The sequence below is a fragment of the Rhincodon typus genome, chromosome 1, assembly GCF_021869965.1.
Source record: "Rhincodon typus isolate 14 chromosome 1, sRhiTyp1.1, whole genome shotgun sequence".
Classification (NCBI taxonomy): Eukaryota; Metazoa; Chordata; class Chondrichthyes; order Orectolobiformes; family Rhincodontidae; genus Rhincodon; species Rhincodon typus.
In genome coordinates, this window is record NC_063332.1 from 36,208,425 (window position 1) to 36,234,562 (window position 26,138).

General features: G+C 41.9%; 1 protein-coding gene across 2 annotated transcripts in view; it reads left to right on the forward strand.

Annotated features, from left to right (window-relative positions):
• Positions 1-25,698, forward strand: part of LOC109932898 (E3 ubiquitin-protein ligase NEDD4-like) — a 175,081-nt gene extending 149,383 nt beyond the window's left edge. For both annotated transcript variants that reach the window (XM_048595960.1, XM_020531976.2), the window contains exons 3-5: positions 7,441-7,522; positions 23,051-23,089; positions 25,620-25,698. In XM_048595960.1, coding sequence (XP_048451917.1) covers positions 7,441-7,522; positions 23,051-23,089; positions 25,620-25,679 — 181 coding nt within the window. In that variant the 3' untranslated portion in view covers positions 25,680-25,698. The remainder of the gene's footprint in view (positions 1-7,440; positions 7,523-23,050; positions 23,090-25,619) is intronic.
• The last annotated feature ends 440 nt before the right edge of the window (positions 25,699-26,138 follow it).

The following is a 26,138-nucleotide window of genomic DNA, read 5'->3' on the forward strand; positions in this document are numbered from 1 at the left end:
ATGTCAGAGGAGCTATGCATCAAAGCTAGACAATGACCTAGACAACAGGAGCCTGAAGGACAGGAGGTCCAAAACTTGTATTGTTCTAACTTTAGACCGTGTGGTGAGACAGTCAGCATCAGGAAGCAAGGTTGCATTAAGTCTATTCTACATAATATAAATTGAAACCCAATCATTTACTATGATAAAGTCTCTTATTAAAAAAACTTCTGCGTGAACCACAAGTAGATGTAATATTGTCAGACAATCAACTCTTGGTCATAATAGTAAGATATCTACTAATAGCTCCCTGAGGTAATTACATAAATAGGTAAAGTGTAAAACATTGCAAATTCAAATGAGCTGTTTTGAAGAGTTGCTAATTCAATTCTGAAGATTAGCAAGGGAGCATGAGCAAGGGAGAGCACATGAGATTGAGGGAGCACAGAGGAATGTGAGATACTTATCTTAAATCGTCCATCGACACAGACAAAGTGTTAGAGTACCCGAGGAGCAGGAAACTCAATGTTTCGACCTGAAATGTTGACTTTCCTGCTACTTGGATGCTGTCTAACCTGCTGTGCTTTTCCAGCTCCATATTTTTTGACTCTAGCTTCCAGCATCTGCAGTCCTTTCTGTCTCCACATTCATGCTTTATTGTATTAAATTCTGGGTTGTGGAAATCTTGAATTTCGTAATATTATCAAGGTGAATGCGGCACGACATCTTGCATTGAAGACTCAAAAGAGCCCCATGTTCTTTCTCCAAGGCTATTCAGACGCACAGTAACTGATGAAAGACTTGGCTATCTTTGCCAAGCTCAGAAACAGACACAAAGATGTCCTCTGACTTGCGTGTCTCCTGCTCGATACTGCATTAGTTAAGATCTTCCACTAAAATCCAGCCAGAAATTGCAGACTAACCCATTTAGGTAATGAAATAGATGTGCAACTTCTCACATTGCCTAACCATATGATGTGCATCTGAATTTTAAGACCATTGCACATGTTAACCTATACATATGTAATTTGCCTTGAAAAGTATGTATGAAAGGTATAATACGGAGATCATGTGTGAAAGCTATGGAAGGTATGATCTTAAAAAAATTAACTATTTATTTTGAACAGGGAAATCTTTCTCCCTTCCTTTGAGTTTCAAAAATATGAGCAAATGGTCGTGAAAATTTAGAAATCTAACGATATGGTTAACCAGTTCATGAATATAATTGATAATTTAATTAATATAATCACCGCTTTTGCGATTTAACTTCTGTTGAAAACTTATTTAATGAAGATGGTAAATAGTTCTCAGAAATAGCTTTCTAAACACGAAAGTAAAAGATTCCGCAGAATTGAATTTATGATACTTTAGCCTTTATAATAATTAAAATAATCTTAAATTGACCACCCTTTTAAGAAAAAGACCATTTAGGGATTTCTATTGTTTCTGTCAAGTTTGTGATTGATAGCCACAATTATTAACGCAATATGATCATTTCGCAGGTAAGAAAGTAATATTTCGATGAATAAAGGCTCTGAAAATTTCTGCTAGGACAGTAATATGTAACATTATCTGTTCAGAATTAATTGCCTTTGGTTACTTGTGATTTGAAACTTAAAACTTTGTAATTAATTGGGTGAAACATTTGGGATTAGCTTGTGCAATTTCTGATTTGCAATCTCCAGTAATTGCTATGACATTTATGTAATACATTTTAATGTAGTTAAATGACACCAGGAAACTTCACAACAGTATTTAGCCATAAACTTTCAATGGACAGTAGGCATCTGTCTCCATTCAAGAGGTAATTGGTCGTGTATAGTTTGAGAGGCACTGCTGTGCAAGTGTGGGCCAAGATGAGGAGGTAGCACTGAATAAATTGTCATGGTTAGTACAGGACGAAGGGAAAGAGTGATACAAAGTCAGGAAGACTTAAGGGGAAATTTGAACAATTAAGCCCAAGTGAATGATGCTCATAATGAGAATTGAAAAAGCACAAGAGTTGTTGGGTAGGATGAGTTTACAATAGCTGAAAATAGAGAAGCATGGTACAGGGACAACTTCTTACTTGATGTGAAGGCATTGCTAAACTGGGAGCTTGTGGGTGAGATATGATTGATGAACAGTGCTTCATATCAGTTAAGATATAGGCAATACAGTTTTGGATGAGTTAATAAAGGAGGTTGGGAGGATGGCCAGGAGATCGGAAGTAACCAAAACATGAAATAGGATTCTGACAAAATATGGACTGTTGCAGGGAAAGGAATGTGCGATATTAATGAGGAGGAAATTGGCTATTATGGGTATGGGGAAGATACCAGGTCTGAAGCTCAGCTCAGATGAGACAAGGACACAGGTTGTTAACATTTTGATTCATCGTTTGATAATGGTCAGGGAGAGGGGTGAAATTAGTGGATAAGGAACAGATTTTGTGGCTGGGATCAACGATATAGTGACCTTATCCTCCCCGTACTGGATATTGAAAGTACTGAATAATGAATCGTAGGCTGTAGACAAATTGAGAAGGATTGTTATGAGACAGATCTGAATGTTGTCAGTGTACATGAGGATTATCATATATTTTCCAAAAGATATTGTTGAAGGACAATATGTGGATGAAAAACTAGAGGGAGTCCAAGATCGATCTTTGATGGTCTCCAGACTTAATATTGCAATAGTGTAAGTAGAAGTGTTTTGTTTCCCTGGTTAAAACTACATAAAAGCAATCAATTTCAGCTATGTAATAGAAGGGGCATTTGGATAGAATGTCACAGCAAAATGGCTTAGGCTGCTGCAGGTAGAGAAGTATGAAGAGTGATGTAATATGTCACTTCTGACTGTTAAATGACATTTTTGCCATGGCAAAACTACACTCCCGTTTGGACAGGCTCAGGTTTCAAGTTGCACAAAAGATGGCTCTGGATCTGGGAGTAAGCAGAACTTTGGAGAAGAAAACTAGGTTGGAGAAGGGAGAAGGCAGTTTGCAGTTTGATGTGTTAAGTTGTGAAGATTTTGATTAGGAATGTCATAAGAACAGATTTAAATTGAATGGAAGCACTACAGGAAATAATATGAAATAATACAGATCAGGAAGGGAATTTACATTGACAGCAGTTTGTGAGAAAAGCATTACGAGATCAGAAGGTGGAGTCTTCTGGGCACAGAATTTAGGTTCTGTTAAGTTGTGAAAGTTTTTGATGCTTATTGTGGACGTTTTGGGAGTTTGTTCTATTACTCTATTGATTGATTGTTTCGAATTTTTTTATGTATGATTCTTCCTGATGTTGCATTTTGTACGATATCGTTTACTCTTGCGCAAAATGCATTGTGTATTTGACTGCGTTTTCCGTAGCTGTGCACATAACACAAGCAACAGAAGTTAGGATACGAACTTGTCATGTGTATGATTGGAGCAGAATTCAATATAAATGTTATTTTTTCTCTTTGCTCCCCCCACCCATTTGAAATCAGCCTTGCTTCTCACAGGGACTGACTTGTACAGTTTTATGGATGGAGGCAATTTGAGTCTGTGCACTGGTGTTAGTCTGGTTTACTCTCCATGGCATTTAGAGGCATCCATTTTATTAAAGTCATTTAACATAAAATCCCAAGGCACTTCACGGCATATCACCAAAGTAAACCAACATATAAGCTTAAGATGAGCCTGGAAGAAATGATTAGAAGTGGAACCGAAGTTAATTTGAAAAGTGAGAGGATTGGAGGAGATTTTCAACTACAGGGAGGTTCCTAGAGGTCAATATAATGGTAGCTTAAATTGGTTTAGGACTGACGTAAGAACTGAATACAAGTGGACTAGGACAAGCTAAGGCCAATGAGTGCATTGAAGAAGAGTAAGATATTCAGTGATGGGCAACTGTGATCACATTTGGGGAAATGAGCAGTAGGGTTCGGGTTATGCTTTACTGTTGTGGTCAGTAGATTAAAATGAGCTGTAATAGATTTTTTTTCTTCCTCTTGGTCTTCAAAGCCCAGGGTTCCTAAGATGATGATTTTTCTTTTTACTCCTTCAGATTGGCATAACTGTGCTAAACTTAAATAAGGCTAACTATAAAGGAATGAGGGCACAGCAAGCTGGATTGGATTGGGAAAGGAATTTGGCAGGAAAGACAGCTGAGCAACAATCATCATAGAATCCCTACAGTATGGAAACAGGCCATTCGGTCCAACAAGTCCACACTGCCCCTCCAAAGAGCATCCCACCCAGACCCATTCCCCGACCCCTGTATTTCCCATGTCTAACCCACCTAACCTAAACATCCCTGGGCAATTTAGCACGGCCAATCCACCCATCCTGTACATCTTTGGACTGTGGGAGGAAACCAGAGCACTGGGAGAATGTGCAAACTCCACACAGACAGTCACCTGAGGCTGGAGTTGAACCTGGGTCCCTAGTCCTGTGAGGCAGTAGTGCTAAGCACTGAGCCACCGTGCCACCTCAAACAATGACAAACATTTTAAAAAAAAGTTCATTGCTGACAACAAAGAAATATCATTGTGTGGAAGCAACGTTCCAGAAAGCGGTTAAACCAAGCATGATTAACAGGGGAGTAAGGAAAGCATTGGATTTATTCATTTATTTATTCATTTTGTGGGATGTGTGTGTCACTGGCTGGCCAGCATTTATTATCCGTCCCTAGTTGCCCTTGAGAAGGTGGTGCTGAGCTGCCGCCTTGAACCGCTGCAGTCCACCTGCTGTGGGTTGACCCATAATGCCGTAAGGGAGAGAATTCCAGGATTTGGACCCAGCAACAGTGAAGGAACAGCGATAGATTTCCAGATATATTTGAAGAAAAACATACAATTTGGCAAAGATTAGTGTAAACCAGGCAATTAGAGACACTTAGAAACTAGCAAAACAGACCCAAAAACACCAGAAAATAAGATTTAAGAGTAAACTTGCAAGTAATATCCAGACGGGCAATGAGATTTTCAAATTAAAAGTAAGAGATAGGCCAGAGTTAACGTAGCCCAAAGGAGAACAGAGCTGGGGAAATAATGTGGAACAAGGAAATAGCAGAGGTGTTGAATAAGTGTTTTGCATCAATCTTCATGGTAGAAGACACTAATGGCAAAATGTTAAATGATCAAGGGGAAAAAAAGGAGAGAGGAAATAAGTAGAATAAACATCTCTAGAGAAAACGTACTAGGGAAGAGACCCAGATGTCCCCTGGACTAGATAGGCTACATCCAAGAATACAAGAAAAGGCCTCAGAAATAGTGGATGCACTGGTAGTAATATTACAAGGACCTTTGATTTTGGAAAAATATTGGGAGAATTGGAAAAGTGCTGATGTTCAAGAAGGGAAGGAGACAAAAAAAAAGGCAGGTGAGCTTAAATTTGTTATTGGGAAAATGTTAAGCGTCTATTATAAAGTTAATTACAGTGCATATAGAAACACATAATAAAACCGAGTCAGCATGATTTCATGAAGGGGATATCATACCTGACAAATTTATTGGAATTGTTTGAGAAAGTATCAAGCAAGATAAATAAAGGAGAAGCAATGAATGTGATTGATTTGAATTTCTGGAAGACAATGATAAAGAACCACATGTTAGGCTATCTACTAGGTAAGAACCCACGGTGTTGGAGGTAGTATATTAATGTAGATAGAGAATTGGCTAACTAATAGAAGACTGATAGTTGGGGAAGGGGGCTATTTTCAGGATGGCAACCTGTAACTAGTGGAATATTGCAGGGGATCAATGCTGGGGCTATAATTACTAACAATATATGTTCATGACTTGGATGAGAAAAGTGAATATACTATTAGCAAAGTTTGCGAATAACGCAGGTGGGAAGGCAGGTAATGAGGTTGATGCAAAGTGTACAGAGGGTTCCAGACAGGTTAAGCGAGTGTGCTCAAAAGTTGGCAGATGGAATGTTATCTGGGAAAATGTGAAGTTATGCACTTTGGCAGGAAAAATAGAGCAGCTGAATGTTATTTAAGTGAAAAAAATACTGCAGACTGCTACAGCACAGAAGGAATTGAGATTTTTTCATTCATAAATCACAAAAAGCTAGCATACAAGTTCAGCAGATAACAGGAAGGCATTAGGAATGTTGGCCTTTATTTCAAAGGGAATGGAGTATAAAAATGGGAAGCCTTGCTACATTATACAAAGCACTAGTTAGATTGCACCTGGAATACTGTTTTGGTCCATCTATCTAAGGCAGGATATACTGGCATTGGCAGCAATGCAGAGAGGGTTCACCATGCTGATCCCAGTTATGGAGGTACTGGAGGAGAGGTTGAGTACGTTAAATCGATGTTCATTGAAATTTAGAAGAATGAGAGCAACTGTATTGAAACATACAAGATTAGGGGACTTGAATGGTTTGATGCAGAGAGTTTGTTTTACCCTTAAGGGAGTGTCTAGGGTCATAGAGGGCGTATCTCAGAATAATGGGTCGTCCATATAAAACTGAGATGAGGAGGAATTTCTTCGAGGGTGGTGACTCCATGGAATTCTTTACCAAGAGGCCTCCGTAGGCAGGGTCATTAAGTATATTTGAGCCTGAGATAGACAGATTCCAGCTGCCAGACCTGCTGAGCTTTTCCAGCAACTTTGTTTTTGTTCCAGATTTTTAACCAGGACGGGAATTAAGGGTTACAGGCAAAAGGCTGGAAATCAGATCTGAGGATGATCAGGTTATCCATGATCTCATTGAATCGGAGTAGCAGACTTGACACGCTGAATGGCCTACTCTTGCTCTTTTGTCTGAGGCCTTTATGGTCTGGATTGATTTAAATCACATGAAGAATTTATGATATCACCTACTATCGTGGTTCTGGCAGCTTATTTGTATCATTGCCAGGTAGAATGTGGATCATGTCTAATTTGTATGGCTGCCTATGGGATTGTTTTATTCATTAATGAATCATGAACGAATGTAAACCAAATAGAGGTGGTGAGGTGCCTAACTAGTAGCACACTTTGGCTATATTTATATAAATGTTTAATATTCATTGGAAACTGAAGTACATTGCAACTATACAGTAATTTGTCCTAACATAGCTTTCACTTTACTGTGTACTTTTTTTTCCCCCTGTTGTTGTACGTGTGAGAAGGAAGTTTGATATGCTTTAAATTGGTGGAACCCCTTTTTGTTTCGGACAGAATGATAAATTTGTCTTTAGTGAGCAGACATTTTTTTCTATTTTTCAATGTTAGATATGTTAGGATATGGGGTGGATGTGAGGCTCCCTCTCTTGTTTGTCAAGTTTGGCTGTGCTATTGAATGAAGAGCAGAGAGAAAGCTGAATCAGCACACTTCTGCTTTGAGAACAGATTTCACAGAAGAGCCAGCAAGCAGCTCACCTGATTTCTCTAGTTTGCCAGGTAGTGTTTGTATCAAGCAGTAACTGAAAATAGAGGCATACAAATAGAATTGAAGCTAATGCATTAGTGTTAATGTGATATTTTTCACTTTTTCAGTGACCCTTATGTGAAATTGTCCTTGTATGTAGCTGACGAGAACAGAGAACTCGCTTTGATTCAGACTAAAACTATCAAAAAGGTAAGCTTCTGTTTTGTTTTAACCTGTGCTAGGAGAACTAAGAATTGTTTCTGGTCCACATTCTGTAGAGATCGATAAAACTGAAAAATTTGGAAAATAAAGCTTTCAGAGTCTGACAGGACAACGTTGCAAGATTTCAAGTTGTAAGATGTTTACAGTAACCAACAAATTAATTTTGAAAGAAGAGACAAGATGTTATTCCATTTAACTCATCGCATGTCCAAAAATATTGCGTTATGGCTGTAATTTGCACTGTCTTCACTGGACACTTTGTAATCTAGGAATCAATCAAAGCTAATCTTAGCTCCCAAGGACTTGCTTTTTGTCATCACCTTCCCCACCAGGAAACTCCTGAGTCCAAAACTAACGTGATCGGTGAGAATTCATAGAATCCCGACAGTGTGGAAACAGGCCATTCAGCCCAACAAGTCCACATTGACTGACTGTCTGAAGAGCATCCCACCCAGATCCATCCCCACCCCCCCACCCTATCCCTGCATTTCCCATGGCTAGTCCACCTAATTTACACATCCCTGAACACTATAGGTAATTTAGCATGGCCAATCCACCTAACCTGCACATCTTTGGACGGTGGGAGGAAACCAGAGCATCTGGGGGAAACCCACGCAGACATGGGAAGAATGTGCAAACTCCACACAGACAGTCATCTGAGGCTGGAATTGAACCCAATCGAACTGCAGCAGTGCTAACGACTGAGCCACATCCTGCCCAGAATGCACTAGAGATTCTTCCCTCTAGCCAAGCTGGCAAAACTTCCAATACAAATGCGCTCAAATGTGATCTCTTTGAACTGAGAGCAAGCTTTCATGTGCATTTCATGCTGTTACCAACAGAGCTAATGTTTCCTCTGCTTAAGGTGGCTGTTTTAAGCAAATTTGCAACCTAATAGCTGTAACAGTGGTCTCCTATAGGTGATAATTGTGAAAATTAGCAGAATCCAAGGACTGAAGGCACCTTTGACATTCAATTAGAGCTGTTAAAAATAGCTGTTAAAAATTACGTACCACCTGTAGTTTTACTAGAACGTTCCCATAATCAAAATGTGCATATAGGTGTCTATCTTGGGGCTTTGTTCACATGCGCATTATGTTTTGGGAAATTCCCATCAAAGATGTTTTCTCCCTGAATGTCATCTTGTTTAATGAGACACTTGGCTCTCATTTTTGTCCTTTTTAAAACATTTGCTATTTTTATTTCAGCTTTTCCCAATTTACTTGGGATCCGTATTAGGCTTTTCAATCTGAAACCCATGTATTATTTTTGAAATTCCACTGCATTTAATTGTCTTGCTAACCCTTCTTGAGCTGTTGTCGTCATCTCCCATCCAATCCTGTTTCAATCAATCACCTCATGACTTATCTACCCTCTCTTTCTGGACCAGGTTACCAGCTTATTTCAGTCTCTTGGCTACATTTTTTCATGTATCCACTGTGACGACACTATGGCTTTAAGAGGTGTATTTGGTTCTTTTTTTTAGTGAAGGAAGTTTGAGACAGAGGTGTCGAGCGAACTGCTCCAAGCCAATAAAGTAAACAGCTTGTGAGGTCTTGGGCTTTTTTAAAAAATGTTGGAACAATAGAAGCAGCCTGGATGGGTAGGTCAAACACCGATAGAACCAGAATCTTTAGTTTTGGCTTTCTGCAATTGCTGTTCTCTTGAAGCCGGATGTGGAAGCTCTTATTCCTCTCTATGATGCAACTATAAGCTGGGGTTCTCTTTGTGCTGTTAGCACTGCATGTGAGACAATCTATTTTACTGAATTTGCATTTGTCAAGATTGTGTTTATGGGATGTTACTGTATTAGAACAATTAATTAGTGGTGGTAGATAATAGATCATAGAATCCCTACAGTGTGGAAACAGGCCCTTTAGCCCAACAAGTCCACACTGACCCTCAGAGCAGCCCACCCAGACCCATCCCCCTATAACCCACCTAATCTACACATCCCTGAACACTACGGGGTAATTTAGCATGGCCAATCCACATAACTTGCACATCTTTGAACTGTGGGAGGAAACCAGAGCACTCAGAGGAAACTGACACAGACACAGGCAGAATGTGCAAACACCACACACAGTTGCCCGAGGGTGGAATCGAACCCAGGTCCCTGGCACTGTGAGGTAGCAGTGCTAACCACTAAGCCACCGTGCCGCCCCAACTTAAATTCCAACTGCTGTGGTGGGAGTTGAACCCATAGGCCCAGAATATTAGCTTGGGCTTCTAGATTATTAGTCCAGTGACAATATTGTTATACCATCAACTCCATTATATTGTTACAACTCCTAATATATTATTTTGTTAGGTATTTCAATAGAGGTACAGTTAAGCCAATTTTTTTATTTTTATTTTGTCTGTATTTTAAATGTAGTGCAAAAATAAAGTGTGTTTTGCTTAAAGTCAAGTAGTTTGACCAATCGAATTGCATCTGGAACGTAATGCCTTATACTGACCTGAAAAATAAGAAGTAGTTTGAGGGGGTTTGGTCTGGTCCAGAACATCCACAAACATCTGTTACCCTCTGATTTACTCCTGATCCATTCTCATTACCTTTACAGTGATCTCAGCATCTTCATCTTGTTAGAATCCAGTCATTGTTCCTCTCTCTGTAATTTTGTTCAAGTTTCTACATCATGTTACAAAGCTGAAATCACAACTCTGTTGTGGATTCTGCTTTCAGCTTCGGTATTCACCACACAGCACTGCACTGCACTTATTCCAATTATTTGAACCAGATGAAATGCATTGCTTAATTTACATTCCCATGTTTGTATCTTCTACATTCTCAGAGATTTGAGTCTATATTGAAACTGTAAATCAAGCTTGGGAAGGAAAATGAACTGGTTATTGCAAAGGGATGAAAGGTAGTAATTTGGAACCTATACTTGTTCAGTTGTGGTGAGGCACTGGTGTATTGGTAATGTCACTGGATGAGTAATCCAGATGCCCAAGCTAATAGAAACATAACATCAGAGCAGGAATAGGCATTTGGCCCAAGAAGCCTGCTCCACCATTCAATATAATCATGGCTGATCATCCAGCTCAGTACCCTGTTCCCACATTCTCCCCATATCCTTTAATCTGTTTAGAACCATATTTACATCTTTGTTGAAAGTCTTAATGTTTTAGCCTCCATACCTTCCTGTGGCAGAGAATTCCCCAGGCTCACCATCTCTGGGTGAAGAAATTCCTCATCATCTCTGACCTAAAAGGTTTACCCCTTACCTTTAGACTGTGACCACTGTTTCTGGACTCCCCAGTCATTGAGAATGTCCTTCCTGCATACGACTGTCCAATGCTGTTAAAATTTTACAGATTTATGAGATTCTATGACCACCACCCCTTCCACCCTGACATTCTTCTAAATTCTAGTGAATTTAGTCCTCACAGATCCAATCTCTCCCCGTACATCAGCCCCACCACCCCACAAGTCAGTCTGGTGAAATACCTTTGTATTCCCTCAATCGTTTGAACATCCTACCTCAGATAAGGAGACCAAAATTGCACATAATATTCCAGTTGTGGTCTTGCTAATGCCCTGTATGGTTGAATCAAGAGAATAATTCCTTTACTTGAATCCTCTCACTATAAAGGCCAATGTACCATTAGCTGTCTTCACGGCCTGTTGCACCTACATGCTTACTTTCAGTGATTGGTGAATGAGGGCACCAATGAGTTGTTGTACTTTCCTCTTTGCCACTGTGTTGATAAAAAGCTGCCACCTGTTTTTTTGCTAACACAGTGGATAAACTTACATTTATCCATATTGTACTGCATCTGCTATGTGTCTGCCTACTTACATAATTTGTCCAAACCGCATTGTAGCTTCACTGCATCCTCACAGCGAACCCTCCCTCCCACCTTTTTGTCGTCTGCAAACTTGGAGATATGACGTGTAGTTCGCTCATCTAAACCATCCATATTGTGAATAGCTGGGGTCCAAGCGCTGATCCCTGAAGTGCATCACTAGTCACTGCCTGCCACTGGGAAAAAGACCATCTATTCCTAACCTTTGTTTCCTGTCTGCCGATCAGTTCTCTATCCATTTCAGTACGTGACCTCCAATCCCATGTGTTTTAATTTTGCATGCTAATCTCTTATGTGAGACCTTATTGAAAGCCTTCTGAAAATCCAGTAAACCACATGCAGTAGCTCCCCCGATCGACTGTAATAGTTCTATCCTCAAAACATTTCAGCATTTTTTCCACTACCAATATCAAGCCAACCAGTCTATGATTTGATGTTTTTTCTCTGCTTCCTTTCTTAAATAGTAGGGTTATTATTAGCTACCTTCCAATCCATAGGAACTGTTCCAGAGTCAATTGAATTTTGGAAGACAACCACTAATGGATCGACAATTGCTTGGGCCATTTCCTGAAGAATTAGATGAAGCTTATCAGGCCGTGGGGATTTATCTGCCTCTAATCCTATTAGTTTCCCCAATACCATTTTCCTTCTAATATTAATTTCTTTCTATTCCTCCTTCCCATTACGCCCTGTGTTCTTCCATTAATTTGGGATGTTATTTGTGTCTTCCCTTGTGAAGACCGAACTGAAGTATGTATTTAATTTGCCATCTTTTAATTCCCTATTATACATTCCCCCATTTCTGCCTATTGAGGATCCATACTTCCATACTTGACTTCACTAATCTCTTTTTTTTTCTTTTCACAAAGAAATAGTAAAAGCTTATAGAGGTGTTCCGCAAACTTACCTCTCTTTGGCTGTCTTTACTGGAATCTAAATTCTTACAATTCTTAGGTCTGTTGTTTTTATTTTAGCCAACTTTTATGAATCATCCTTGGATTTAATACGATCCTTAATTTCAATTGTTAGCCATGATCTGACCATGTTTCCCATTTTCATTTTTATGCAAAACTGGGATGATTAACTTCTGCAATTCGTCCATGCACTCTTTAAATGTTTTCCGTTATCCTTCTATCATCATCCCTTTAACTAACGATTCCCAATTTATCATAACTAGTCACATTTCATACCATTGTCATTTCCTTCATTTAAATTCAGGACCCTAGTCTTGGGAAAAAGCTATGTCACTCTGCATCTTAATGAAGAATTCCATCCTATTGTGGTCACTCTTTCCTCGGGACCTACACACAAATATATTATCAATTATTCCCTCCTTGTTGCACAATACTCAGTCAAGGTTGGCTTTTCTCTAATGGGTCTCCAACATATTGATTCACAAAACTATCCTGTATATATTCCAAGAATTCCTCCTCTAAGGTATTGCTACTGATTTGATTTGCCCTATTTATATGCAGATTGAAGTTGCCCATAATTATAGCTGTACCATCATTGGATCTCTCATTTCCTTTTTAATGCCTTCCCAAATATTACTTACTACAATTTGTGGGTCTATAAACAACCCCTGCTATAGTTTACTATCCCTTAGTGTTTCTAAGCTCAACCCATATACATTTTACTCCACCAGAGCTAATATTCTTCCCCAGGATCACATCAATTTCCTTTTTCATCTGCAGTGCAATCATACCAGCCGGCCCTTTTGTCTGATCTTTCTGAAAACTGGAAATCCTTGTATGTTCAGTTCCCTTTGATGATCACTTTGCAGCCACATTTCTGTATTCCCCACTATGTCATACCTCTTTAGAAATATTTGTGGAACTAATTCATTCATTTTATTGCACAGGCTCTTCAAATGACGATATCAGGCCATGAGGCTTGTTTTTGTAGCACTTTCACTCCTGTTCACTGGGGCCCTGCTTGATTCTGGTCCTTGAATTTCTGCCTATCACCTTTTCTATTTTCCCTTCTGTCTTTTGTTGTAGCCCTCATTTCCATATCACCAGTCTCCCTGTACAGCTCACTTTCCCTGCTATTATAGTTTAACCCATCTCCCACCAGACCGCACTTGCAAACGCATCCCCTGGGACGTCAGTTCCGGTCCGACCCAGGTACAACCCATCCTGCCTATACTGGTGCCGTCTCCCCCAGAGCTGATCCCAAGCCCCAGGAGGCTAAAACCCTCCCTTTTAACACCACATCTCTGGTTGTGTATTCATCAGATATATCCTGTTCTACTGTGACCAGCATGTGGCACCAGAGATCACTGTTATTTGAGGTCCTATTTTTTAAACTTGCTTTCTAACTCCCTATATCCTGCTTTCAGGACATCATCCCATTTCTTACCTATGTCATTATTATGAATGTGTACGACAACCACTGACTGTTCCCAACACTTGGGAGGCAGCATACTATCCTAGAGTCTAGTTACTGCCGCAGAATCACCTACATGTTAGTATTCAATCTCTAATGACTACAGCATTTCCACCCATATTCCTTTACTTCTGTGCAGCAGAGCCAACTGTTGAGTTTGGCTGATGATGCTCCTAGATACCATTCCCCCCAAAAGTACCCGAAGCGGGGTAATTATTTTGCAGAGGAATGGCCACAGCATACTGCTACATGACCTCCCTAGTCCTGTTACTCTGTCTGGTGGTCACTCATTCATTTGCTGCCTGTGGAGACATAGCCTGCAACCACCTCCCGGTATGTGCTATACATGAAACTGTCAACTTCACAGATATAGATACAAACCCTATGTTAGCCATGGAATTTGCATTCAATTTACAAAATTAAAATTAAAATGTAATAAAAATTCTTTAATGAACAGAGTTCTGTCATATTCATCTGATCTGGCTGATATGTGCTTCCAGAACATAACAATGTGATTGGAAGAGTCAATGAAAGAAAAATACCATGAATGCTGGAAATCTGAAACGAACACAAAATTCTGAGTTTTTCTAGCTTTTTCAGTGGTTGACTCTTCTTTGTCCTCTGAAATGGCCAAGCAAGCCATTGCAGAGAGGAAAAAAAACTGGCTGAACCATCTAGCATCAATCTCAGCACTGAAAACAATAACACCAACCTGTCTGTGATTTTACGATATGAATCTGTCAATCTGCAAATTCCTCCAAACATTTGCAGGCTTGGGGCAAAATTGGGGAAGGTGTTCCAAAGACTAGACAAGCAGCAAGCAATGTAATATTGTAAGATATGATTTGGTTAATGTGACTATCCCAGGGACCACCATCACTGTTTCTGGGTATGTCCTGTCTCACCAGTAGAACAAACGAACTTGAGTTGGTGGCACAGATGTATATGGTCAGCAAAGAATTGTCCTTGGAATCCTCTACATCAACTTCAGACCCCATTAGGTCTCGTTGCATCAGATCAAACATTAGCAGGTTCAGCTCCTTTCCCAACCCACTCAATTTAGGAGCATTTCTTTTTGTTGAACAGTAATTGGATAATGCACTGAGGGTATCAAGGGCACAGAATTTACATGGGTAGGGGATTTCAGTGTACAACAATGGCTTGGTAACACCATTACTGACTGAGCTGGCTCAGTGCTAAAGGACAAAGTTGTTTCTCAAAATTTGTGGCAGGTGGTGAGACAATCAAGATGGAAACCTTACTTGACCTTCAGTCAACTGATTGCAGATGCATCTGTGGATGACAGTATTGATAAAATTGTTATCAATCCAATCTAGCCAATTAGCACCCATAAGACATAGGAGCAAAAGTCGGCTATTCAGCCCATCAAGTCAGCGAAGAACGTTACCTCAGAGTATAACAGGACCTTGATCAGATGGGCAAAAGGGCTGAGGAGTGGCACATGGAGTTTAATTTAGATAAATGTGACATGCTGCATAGGGCAAATCAGGGCAGGATTTTTACACTTAATAGTAAGGTCCCGGGGAGTGTTGCTGAACAGGGACCTTGGAGTGCAGGTTCCTATTTCCTTGAAAGTGGAGTCACAGGTAGACAGGACAGTGAAGAAGACATTTGATATGCTTGCCTTTATAGGTCAGTGCATTGAGTACAGGAGTTGGGAGGTCATGTTGTGACGTTGATAAGGCTACTTTTGAAATACTGCATTCAGTTCTGGTCTCCCTGCTACAGGAAAGATGATGTTAAACTTGGAAGGGGTTCAGAAAAGATTTGCAAGGATGTTGCCAGGATTGGAGGGTTTGAGCTATTGGGAGAGGCTGAACAGCCAAGGTCCTTTTCTCAGGGTAGGGGAGTTCAAAACTAGGGGTCATAGGTTTAAAGTGAGAGGGGAAAGATTTGAAATGGACCTATAAGGGGTGACCTTATCATGCAGAGGGTGTGCGTGTATAGAATGAGCTGCCAAAAGAAGAGGTGGAGGCTGGTACAATTACAACATTTATAAGGCTTTTGGATGGGTATACGAATTTTAGACGGTTTTGAGTCAAATGCTGACAAATGGGACGAGATTAATTTAGGATATCTGGTTGGCGTGGGCGAGTTGGACTGAAGGGTCTGTTTCTGGCCTGTTCGTCTCTCTGATTGTATGACTCTGTCTGCTTTGCCATTAAGCCCATCAAGTCTGTATTTCCAGTCAATGAGATCATGGTTGACCTGATAATCCTGAACTCCACTTTCCTGCCTTTACCTCATAACCCTTGATTCCCCTACAGATTAAAAATCTATCCATCCCAACATTGAATATACTTTATGATCCAGCCTCATCAGCCCTTTGTAGTAAAGAATTTCACAAATTCAGTACCCTCAGAGGGCAGAAATTCTTCCTCATCTCTGTCACAAATACATGTGACCCATGAATGTGAGATTATGGTGTTTGGTCCTAGACTCTACCACAAGGAGGAGCAGCCTTTTCGCATTTACCCTGTTAAATCCTCAAAGAATTTTGTATTTTTCATTGAGATTGATTCTCATTCCTTTATATTCCAATGAGTATGGGCCTAATCTACTCGATCTCGCTGCATAAGACAGTTCCTCCATACCTACTATCGCCTAAGTGAACCATCCTTGGAATGCCTCTAATGGCAGTACATTGTTCCTCTGATAAGGAACCCAAAAACTTCACCCATATTCTAACTATGGTGTGACGAGTACCCTGCACAGTTTTAACAGAACCTCCCTACTTTTATCATCCATTCCTTCAGAAATAAAAGCCAACATTCCATTTGCTTTCCCGCTCAACTTAGATACCAGCTTTTAATTGATTGATTTTATTGTCATGTGTATTGAAATACAGTGAAAAGGTTTGTTTCCAAGTGGTACAGGCAGATCACAGCAAGCAAAGGATGTACAGATCAAAAACACTTAGAGGCATACAGGTTACATTGCAGGTTACATTATTTGAGGCGAGAGTCCATTCAACAGTCTGATAATATCCAGAAAGAAGCTGTTCCTGAACCTGCTAGTGCTTTTGTCCAGGCTTCTGTATCTTCTGCCTGACGGAAGAGCTTGTAGGAGGTCATTACCAGGGTGCAATGGGTCTTTGATGATGATGGCCGTCTTTACGCAGCAGCAAGCTGTGTAAATGGAGTCCATGGATGGAAGGTTGTCTTCCGTGATGGTCTGGGCTGTGCACACCACCTTCTGTAGTTTCTTACAGTCCTGGGCAGAGCAATTGCCAGACCAGGCCGTTATGCACCTGGACAGTGTGCTTTCAATGGTGTCTCTGTAAAGGTACGTGAGGGACCTTATGGATATGTCAAATTTCCTGAGCTGCCTGAGGAAAAAGAGGTGTTGTTGTGCCTTCTTGGCTGTCGCATCTACATGGGAAGTCCAGGACAAGTTGTCAGTTGTCATCACGGGGTGTAGGCGACGGCCTAGTGGTATTATTATTAGACTATTAATCCAGAAACCCAGCTCATGATCTGGGCATCCGCGTGCGAATCCCACCATGGCAGATGGTGCAATTTGAATTCAATAAAATATCTGGAATTAAGAATCTACTGATCACCATGAAATCATTGGCGATTGTCGGAAAAATACATCCACTTCACTAATGTCCTTCAGGGAGGGAAATCTGCCACCCTCACCTGGTCTGGACTCCAGACCCACAGCAGTGTGGTTGACTCTCAACTGCCCTCTGAAATGGCCTCGCAAGCCTCTGGTTGTACCAATCGCTACAAAGTCACAAAGAAACGAAACTGGACAGATCACCTGGCACCGGAAAAGACAACGGCGAAAACAGCCCTGTTGACCCTGCAAAGTCCTCCTCACTAACATCTGGGGGCTAGTGCCAACATTGGGAGAGCTGTATCACAGATTAGTTAAGCAACAGCCTGACATAGTCATACACTCAGAATCATACCTCACAGACAATGTCCGAGACACCACCATCACCATCCCTGGATATGTTCTGTCCCACCAGCAGCACAGACCCAGCAGAGGTTTCAGCACAGTGGCATACAGTCAGGAGGGTGTTGCTCTCGGAGTCCTCAACATTGACACTGGACCCCATGAAGTCTCATGGTTTCAGGTTAAACATGGGCAAGGAAACCTCCTGCTGATTACCACATACCGTCCTCCCTCAGCTGATGAATCCTCAATGTTGAGCAACACTTCGAGGAAACACTGAGGATGGCAAGGGCACAAAATGTACTCTGGGTGGGGGATTTCAAAGTCCACCACCAAGACTGGCTTAGCAGCAGTATTACTGAATGAGCTGGTCAGGTCCTATAGGACATGGATGCTAGACTGGGTCTGCGGCAGGTGGTGAGGGAACCAACAAGAGGGAAGAACATACTTGACCTCATCCTTAGTAATCTGCCAGCTGCAGTTGCATCTGTCCATGACAGTATCAGTAAGAGTGACCATCACACAGTCCTTGTGGAGACAAAGTCCCACCTTCACATTGAGAACAACCTCCATCATGTTGTGTGGCACTATCACCGTGCTAAATGGGATAGGCTTCGCACACATCTAGCAACTCAAGACCATGCATCCATGAGGCGCTGTGGGCCATCAACAGCAGCAGAATTGTACTCCAGCACAATCTGTAACCTCATGGCCTGGCATATCCCCCACTCAACCGTTACCATCAAGCCAGGGGATCAACCCTGGTTCAATGGAGAGTGAAGGAGGGCATGCCAGGAGCAGCACCACGCATACCTGAAGATGAGGTATCAACCTGGTGAAGCCACCAAACAGGACTACTTGCATGCCAAACAGTGAAAGCAGAAAGTGATAGAGCTAAGCGATCCCACAACCAGTGGATCAGATCTAAGCTCTGCAATCCTGCCACATCCAGTCATGAATGGTGGTGGACAATTAAACAACTCACTGGAGGAGGAGGCTCTACAAACATCCCCATCCTCAATGATGGAAGAGCCCAGCACATTCGTGCAAAAGATAAGGCTGAAGCATTTGCAACAATCTTCAGCCAGAAGTGCCGAGTGGATGATCCACCTCTGTCTCCTCCAGTGGTGCCCAGCATTACAGATACCAGTCTTCAACCAATTCGATTCACTCCACGTGATACCAAGAAACAGTTGCAGACACTGGATATTGCAAACACTGCAGGCCCTGACGACAGTCCGGCAATAGTACTGAAGACTTGTGCTCCAGAACTTGCCGCTCCCCTAGCCAAGCTGTTCCAGTCCAGTTACAACACTGGTATCTACCCGACAATGTGGAAAATTGCCCAAATATGTCCTGTACACAAAAAGCAGGACAAATCCAACCTGACCAATTACCGCCCCATCAGTCTCCTCTCAATCATCAGCAAAGTGATGGAAAATGTCATCAAAAGTGCCATCGAGCAGCACCTGCTCGGAGACACCCCGTTTGGTTTCCGCCAGGGCCACTCCGCTCCTGATCTCATTACAGCCTTGGTTCAAACATGGACAAACGAGCTGAATTCCAGGGGTGAGGTGAGAGTGACAGCACTTGATATCAAGGTTGCATTCAATAGTGTGTGGCATCAAGGAGCCCGAGCAAAACTGGAATCAATGGACAAACTCTCCGGTGGTCATTATCATACCTGACACATAGCAAGATGGTCGTGGTTGTTGGTGGTTAATCATCTCAGCTCCAGGACATCTCTGCAGGAGTTCCTCAAGGTAGTGTCCTGGGCCCAACCATCTTCAGCTGCTTCCATCCATCATAAGGTCAGAGGTGGGGATGTTCGCCGATGATTGCACAATGTTCAGCACCATTCGTGATTCCTCAGATACTGAGCAGTCCATGTTCACGTGTAACAAGATCTGGTTAATATCCAGGCTTGGGCTGACCAGTGGCAAGTGACATTCGTGCCACACAAATGCCAGGCTACAACCATCACCAATAAGAGACAATCTAACCACCGCCCCTTGACATTCAATTGTGTTACCATCACTGAATCTTCCACGATCAACATCCTGGGGACTACCGTTGACCAGAAACGCAACAGGACTCACTACATTAACAAGTGGCTACAAGTGCAGGCCAGAAGCTGGGAATACTGCGGCGAGTAACTCATCTCCTGACTCCTCAAAGCCTGTCCACCATCTACAAGACGCAAGTCAGAAATGTGATGGAATGCTCCCCACTTGCCTGGATGGGTGCAGCCCCAACAGCACTCGATGCTTGACACCATCCAGGACAAAGCAGCCCGTTTGATTGGCACTACATCCACAAGCATTCACTCCCTCCACCACCGACGCTCAGTAGCAGCAGTGTGTACTATCTACAAGATGCACTGCAGAAATTCACCAAAGATCCTCAGACAGCACCTTCCAAACCCACGACCACTTCCATCTAGAAGGACAGTTGCATCAGACATGAGGGAAAACCATCACATGCAAATTCCTCTCCAAGTCACTCACCATACTAACTTGGAAATATAGCGCCGTTTCTTCACTGTCACTGGGTCAAAATCCTGGAATTCCCTCCATAATAGCATTGTGAGTCAACCCACAGCAGGAGGAATGCAGCAGTTCAAGAAGGAAGCTCACCACCACCTTCTCGAGGGCAACTAGGTATGGGCAAGAAATGGTCTAGCCAGGCACGCCCACATCCCACAAATGAAAAGAAAAAAAATCTCTGAGGAACTTGATGCTCTTCACCCTTTCAACATCCGTTCCGTTGATATAGCTGGGAGCGAGTTCTCCTGTTTTCTTTCTGAAGTTGATCAGTTCTTTAGATTTGCTGATGTTGAGAGACTGTTTTCATTGCACAATCTATGTCACTAAGCCCTCTATCTCCCTTCTGGATTTTGACTAGTCATTGTTAGATATCCGTCCCACTACGGTGGTGTCATCAGCGAACTTGTAGATGGTGTTCACTTGGAATTTGGCAACACAGTCATAGGTGTACAGGGAGTACAGTAGGGGGCTGAGGACACATCCTTGGTGGGGGGAGGGCTCCAGTGTTGAGTGTCATTGTGGAGGAGGTGCAGTGACCTAGCCTCGCTGATTGCAGTTTATAGGTCAGAAAGCTGAGGATCCAGTTGCAGAGAGCGGAGCCGAGACCAGTTTTGAGATCAGTCTGGAGGGGATAATGGTGTTGAAGGTGGGGCTGTAGTCCATGAGCAGGAGTCTCACGTAGGTGTCTTTGGTGTCCAGATGCTCCAGGGATGAGTGCAGGGCCAGGGAGATGGCATCGTCTGTGGACCTGTTACGTCAGTAGGCAAATTGTAGGGGATTGAGGCAGGCTGGGAGACTGGAGTTGATGTGGGCCATAACCAGCATCTTGGAGCACTTGATGATTGTTGAAGTCAGAGCTATTGGGCAGTACTCATTAAGGCACACTGCATGTGTTTTCTTGGGCACAGGGATGACAGTGGTCCTCTTGAAGTAGGTGGGGCCTTCAGCTTGTAGGAGGGACAGGTTGAAGATGATCTGATGTCTGAAGTGGTGACAAGGGGAACAGGTGTGTCTGGGGCTTTCGGGGCAGGTGTTGCCGTGATGGTGATATTCTGCTCAAACTGAGCATAGGAAGCATTGAATGTCACGGGGAGAGATGTGTCATTGTCCGCGATCTTACACTGATTCATTTTGTATCTCCTAATGTTGTTTCGGCCGAGCCACAGATGGCGAGTCTGTTTGGTAGGCCTGGGCTTCTGACTTGGTCCGGTACTGCTTCTTGGCCTCCCTGGTGATTCATGGACAAGGATTCCTAAATCCCCCTGTGCTGTAGCCTTCTTCACTCTGTGCTTGATCATCAGCAAAATGATGGGAAGTGTGCATTTCAGTTGCACCTGGAAAGGAATACCTTTCTCATTGGTGCTCAGTTTTAGGTTCAACGATGGCTTGTTGGCTCCTGATCTCATTACATTGTTAATCCCAACATGCATGCTTGCCTTCATTGGTCAGAGCACTGAGTGTAGGAGTTGGGACATCATGTTGCAACTGTACAAGACACTGGTGTGGCCACTTTTGAAGTACTGTGCATAATTCTTGTCACCCTGCTATAGATAAGTGTGCAGAAAAGATTTACAAAGATGTTGCCAAGACTGGGCCTTCTTTCCCTGGACCGTAGAAGGCTGAGGGGTGACCTTTGCAGAGGTTTTATAAAATTATGAGAGGTATAGATAAAGTGAATAACTGAGGTCTTTTCCCCAGGGTATGGGAGTCCAAAAATAGTGGGCATAAATTTAAGGTGAGAGGGGAAAGATCTAAAAGGTCCCTGAGGGACAACTTTTTCACAGAGGGTAGTGCATGTATGGAACAAGCTGCCAGAGGAAGTGGTAGAGGTGAGTACAATTACAGCATTTAAAAGACATTTGGACAGGTACATGGAAAGGAAAGGTTTACAGGGACATGGGCCAAACGCAGGCAAATGGGACAAGTTCACTTTTGGAAACTTGGTTGACGTAGATGAATTGAGCCAAAGGGTCTGTTTCTGCCCTGTATGATTCAATGATTCTAAGAGCTGCTCTTGAAGTGAGGTAAAACCGCCTGCTCTAGATGTCATGGCTCCACATGACCAAGCATGGCATCAAAGAACCAGAGCAAAGCTGACGCCAGTGGGAATCAGGAAAACCATTTAGTTATTATCATAGCTAATATAAAGGAAGATGGTGTAGTTGCTGGAGATCAGTCATGTTATTTCCAGGATGTTGCTGCAGGACTTCCCTGGCTTGGCAATCTAAGCCCAAGCCCTCTTCAGCTACTTCATCACTGGCTTTTCTTCCACTGTAAGGTCAGAAGCAGAAATATTTGCTGATAATTGCTCAATGTTTAGTACTTCACAATTTCTCAGATCTGAAGGAGTCCATGTGCATCAAGACCTCGCCAATATCCGGGATTGGGCAACAAGTAACAAGTAATATATGTGCCACAAAAATGCTAATGACCATCTCAATTGAGACAGTATCTAACCATTGAGTTATAATTGGAATTGCAGCTCATAATAATACAGCAGAAGTGTCTTGATGAGGCTTTTGGAGAATGCCAATGGAGGCACAACTGTCTGTCTACTGTCTACTCTTTGTTTAATTTTTGTTACACTGAAGATTTTTCTTGTCTTTCTGTGCATACTTTACGCATTATGGGTTTTTCAAATTAAGTGGAAGTGACTTCATTTTACAAAATTAAAAAAAAAAAGCCAAGAGAAGCAGTGACTTAGTAAGTCTATGTCTTATTGTGCTTCTTGTAGAAAGAAGGCCCAATTGCCATAGTTGGTACAGAAATGTGTTGAAAGTTTTGAGGTTTATTATCTTAGTACAAACCCAGAAATAAAACTGATGGATACAATTATCTTTTACAGACTTTAAATCCAAAATGGAATGAAGAATTTCTTTTCAGGGTAAGTGCTAACAAATGTTTTAAACCTCTCTCTATTCCCCTCCATTCTCACCTACAAGAAGAAATGAGATGAGCTCATGGACTTGTTTGCAGTGCCAATTCAGACCATCTGATCATCTACCTTCTATCTTTCTCTGTTTTCTTTTGCATGCTTCCTTGTGCGCTCCAGTAGCTCATTTTATCAATGAAACCCACCTCCGCATCCCTTGACCCATTCCTCTCAAGACTGGTTACCATCCAACTTGAGTTCCAGTCTCCATGGTTAGCCTACATTGCTAATGGTTTTTTAATCTCCAGTACAGTCCCACTCTCTTCTAAACTTATTTTCATTCTCCACTCTTCAAAATAACAAAGTTGCACTGTTCCAATCCTGTAAATTACCACTCAATCTCTAACTGTACTTTCCACTCCAGACTCCTTGTTCATGCTTACTGAATTGGTGCTCATCTTACATCGAAGCCTAGGGGAATCTCTCCAATCAAACCTTAGCCCCGGCACCCTGCTGAAATGCTTCTTTGTGATCCTTTGTGATTTGGCAAAGGTAAACTGCCATTCTGTGGTCTTTGTTCACACCATCCTCCTCCAGTACTCAATCCACACGTTTGCTGACAACACACAGTTCAAACTTGCTACCACCTCTTGTCCAATACTAAATACTGATGAAAAGTTTCACCTATCCAAATGTTAGGAAGACGAAAGCTGTTTTCTTCAGTAATGACCACAAACTGAATCTGTAGCCACCCATTACATCAGTCTCTGGTAACAGCATGAAGTTAAGTCAGACTGTTGGCAAACTCTGTCATCTCAGTATTATCAGGGAGAGATACGGGAACAAATGTATAATTAAATATCAAATAATAAGGCAGTAATGATAGAAGATTTTAATGACTCAAATATTAACTGAGATGGTGACGATCCAACTTGAATTCCAATCTCCATGGTTAGCTTATATTGTTAATGGTTCTCTAATCTTGGGTACAGTCCCACTGTCCTCTAAATTTATTTTCATTCTCCACTCTTCAAAATAATGGGGAGATGATGGCCTAGTGGTATTGCTGGACTGAGACCCAGAGATCATCCAGAGATTCCAGATAATGTTCTGGGAACCCGGGTTCAAATCCCGCCACAGCAGATGGTGGAATTTGAATTAAATAAATATCTGGAAATAAGAATCTAATGATGACTGTGAATCCATTTTCGATTGTCAGGAAAAAAACAATCTGGTTCACTTTAGTGAAGGAAACTGCCATCCTTATCTCGTCTGCCCTACATGTGACTCCAGACCCACAGCAATGTGGTTGACTCTTAACTGCCCTCTGGGCAATTGGGGATGGGCAATAAATGCTGCCGAACCAGTGACGCCCACGTCTCGTGAATGTATAAAGGAAAATAACAATGTTGCACTCTTCTATTCTGGTAAATTACTATCAAATCTCTGACCACCCTCCAGTCTTGAGAAGAACAGGTCAAGGGAGGTGGAGGTGGGTTTCATTGTTAAATGAGGGCACGAGGAAGCATGAAAAAGAAAATTGAGAAAGATGTAAGTTAGATGATCAGATAGTCTGAATTGTCATTGCAAACAAGTCCATGACAAGTCCACTTTAGCATGCAAGAAGAGAGGGAGCAAAATTCTGAAATTGTTCTGAGGAAAGCTTTTTAAGTCAGTACTTGGAAAGCTCAACAAGGGAGGAGTGAGTTCCAGATCTAATCATTGGAAACGAGCCCAGGCAGGATGAAGGTGTCAATATTTTAGGAAGCATTTTGGAGATAGCAACCAGAGCTCAGGTGGATTTAAGGAAGTTATGGAAAAGGATAGGGATAGGCCAGGCATAAAAGTTTTAAACTGCAGAAAAGCAAATTTTATTGAGGTAAGGTATGATTCAGCCCAAATAGACTAAGAGCAGCTACTGGCAGATAAAACTGTCAGTGAAGTGGGAGGTATTCTAGGAGGAAATAGCAAGAATATAGGACTAGCATGTTCATGTAAAGACAAAGAGAGGGTCCAGCAAATTCTGGATATCAAGGGACATAATGGTCAGGATTAAGTGAATAAAAAGAGAATCTTACAGCAGATATTGAGGGTTCAATATGGCCGAGTCCCAAGAAAAATATAAAAAGTGCAGGGTGATCTTTGAAAAGGAAATTAGGAATGCAAAGAGAGGGCATTTTAAAAAAAAAAGTTGGCAGATTTTCTGAATATATAAAGAGCAAGAAAATAACTGGGGAAAGATTAGGGTTCATTAGGGATCATAGAGATAATGCGTGTGTAGACTGGAAGATATGGACACAGTCCTCAGTGAACACTTTCTGTCTTTTTTCAAACTGGAAAAGGGTGACACAGGGAGGAAGACTGTAAAATATTTGAAGAGATTAACGTAGATAGGAAGTACCAGTGGATTTAGCATCCTTCAAAGTGGACAAAATCTGAAGGCCTGGATGAGATATATTTCAGGCTGTTAAGGGAGGCAAGGGTGGGGGGACGCAGATATCATGGGCCCTGGCAGTAATTTTCAAGTCCTTTCTGGCCACAGGTGAGGCTCCAGACATCTGCTAATGCTGTCCCACTACTAAAAGAGGGAGGAAGGAAATAGACCAGGAAATTGCAGGTCAGTCAGTCTAACCTTGGTGGTGGGGAAGTTTATGAGAAAAATTTCCAAGGGACGGAATAAACCTGTACTTGGAGGGACACGGAATAATGTAGCATAGTTAGTTTGGATTTGGTAAAAGATGGTCATGTTTGACAAATTTGATCAACCGTTTTGGGGAGGTGACCAGGAATGCTGATGAGAACCCAAAATTGGCTGAGGCCAGAAGCAAAAAATGATGCTCGACAGTTTTTGTGATTGGTAGTCTGTGTCCAGTAGGGTTCTATATAGCTAGGTTCTGGGGCCCAACTGTTTGTGGTGTACGTGAATGATTTGTACTTAAATATGGGAGATATGATCAAGATGTTCATGGATGACACAGACTTGAATGTTGCAATGCATTCCTGGCAGTTCTGTCATTCTGCCTTCTGTCAACTCGATATATCCAAAACACTGCTGCATGTG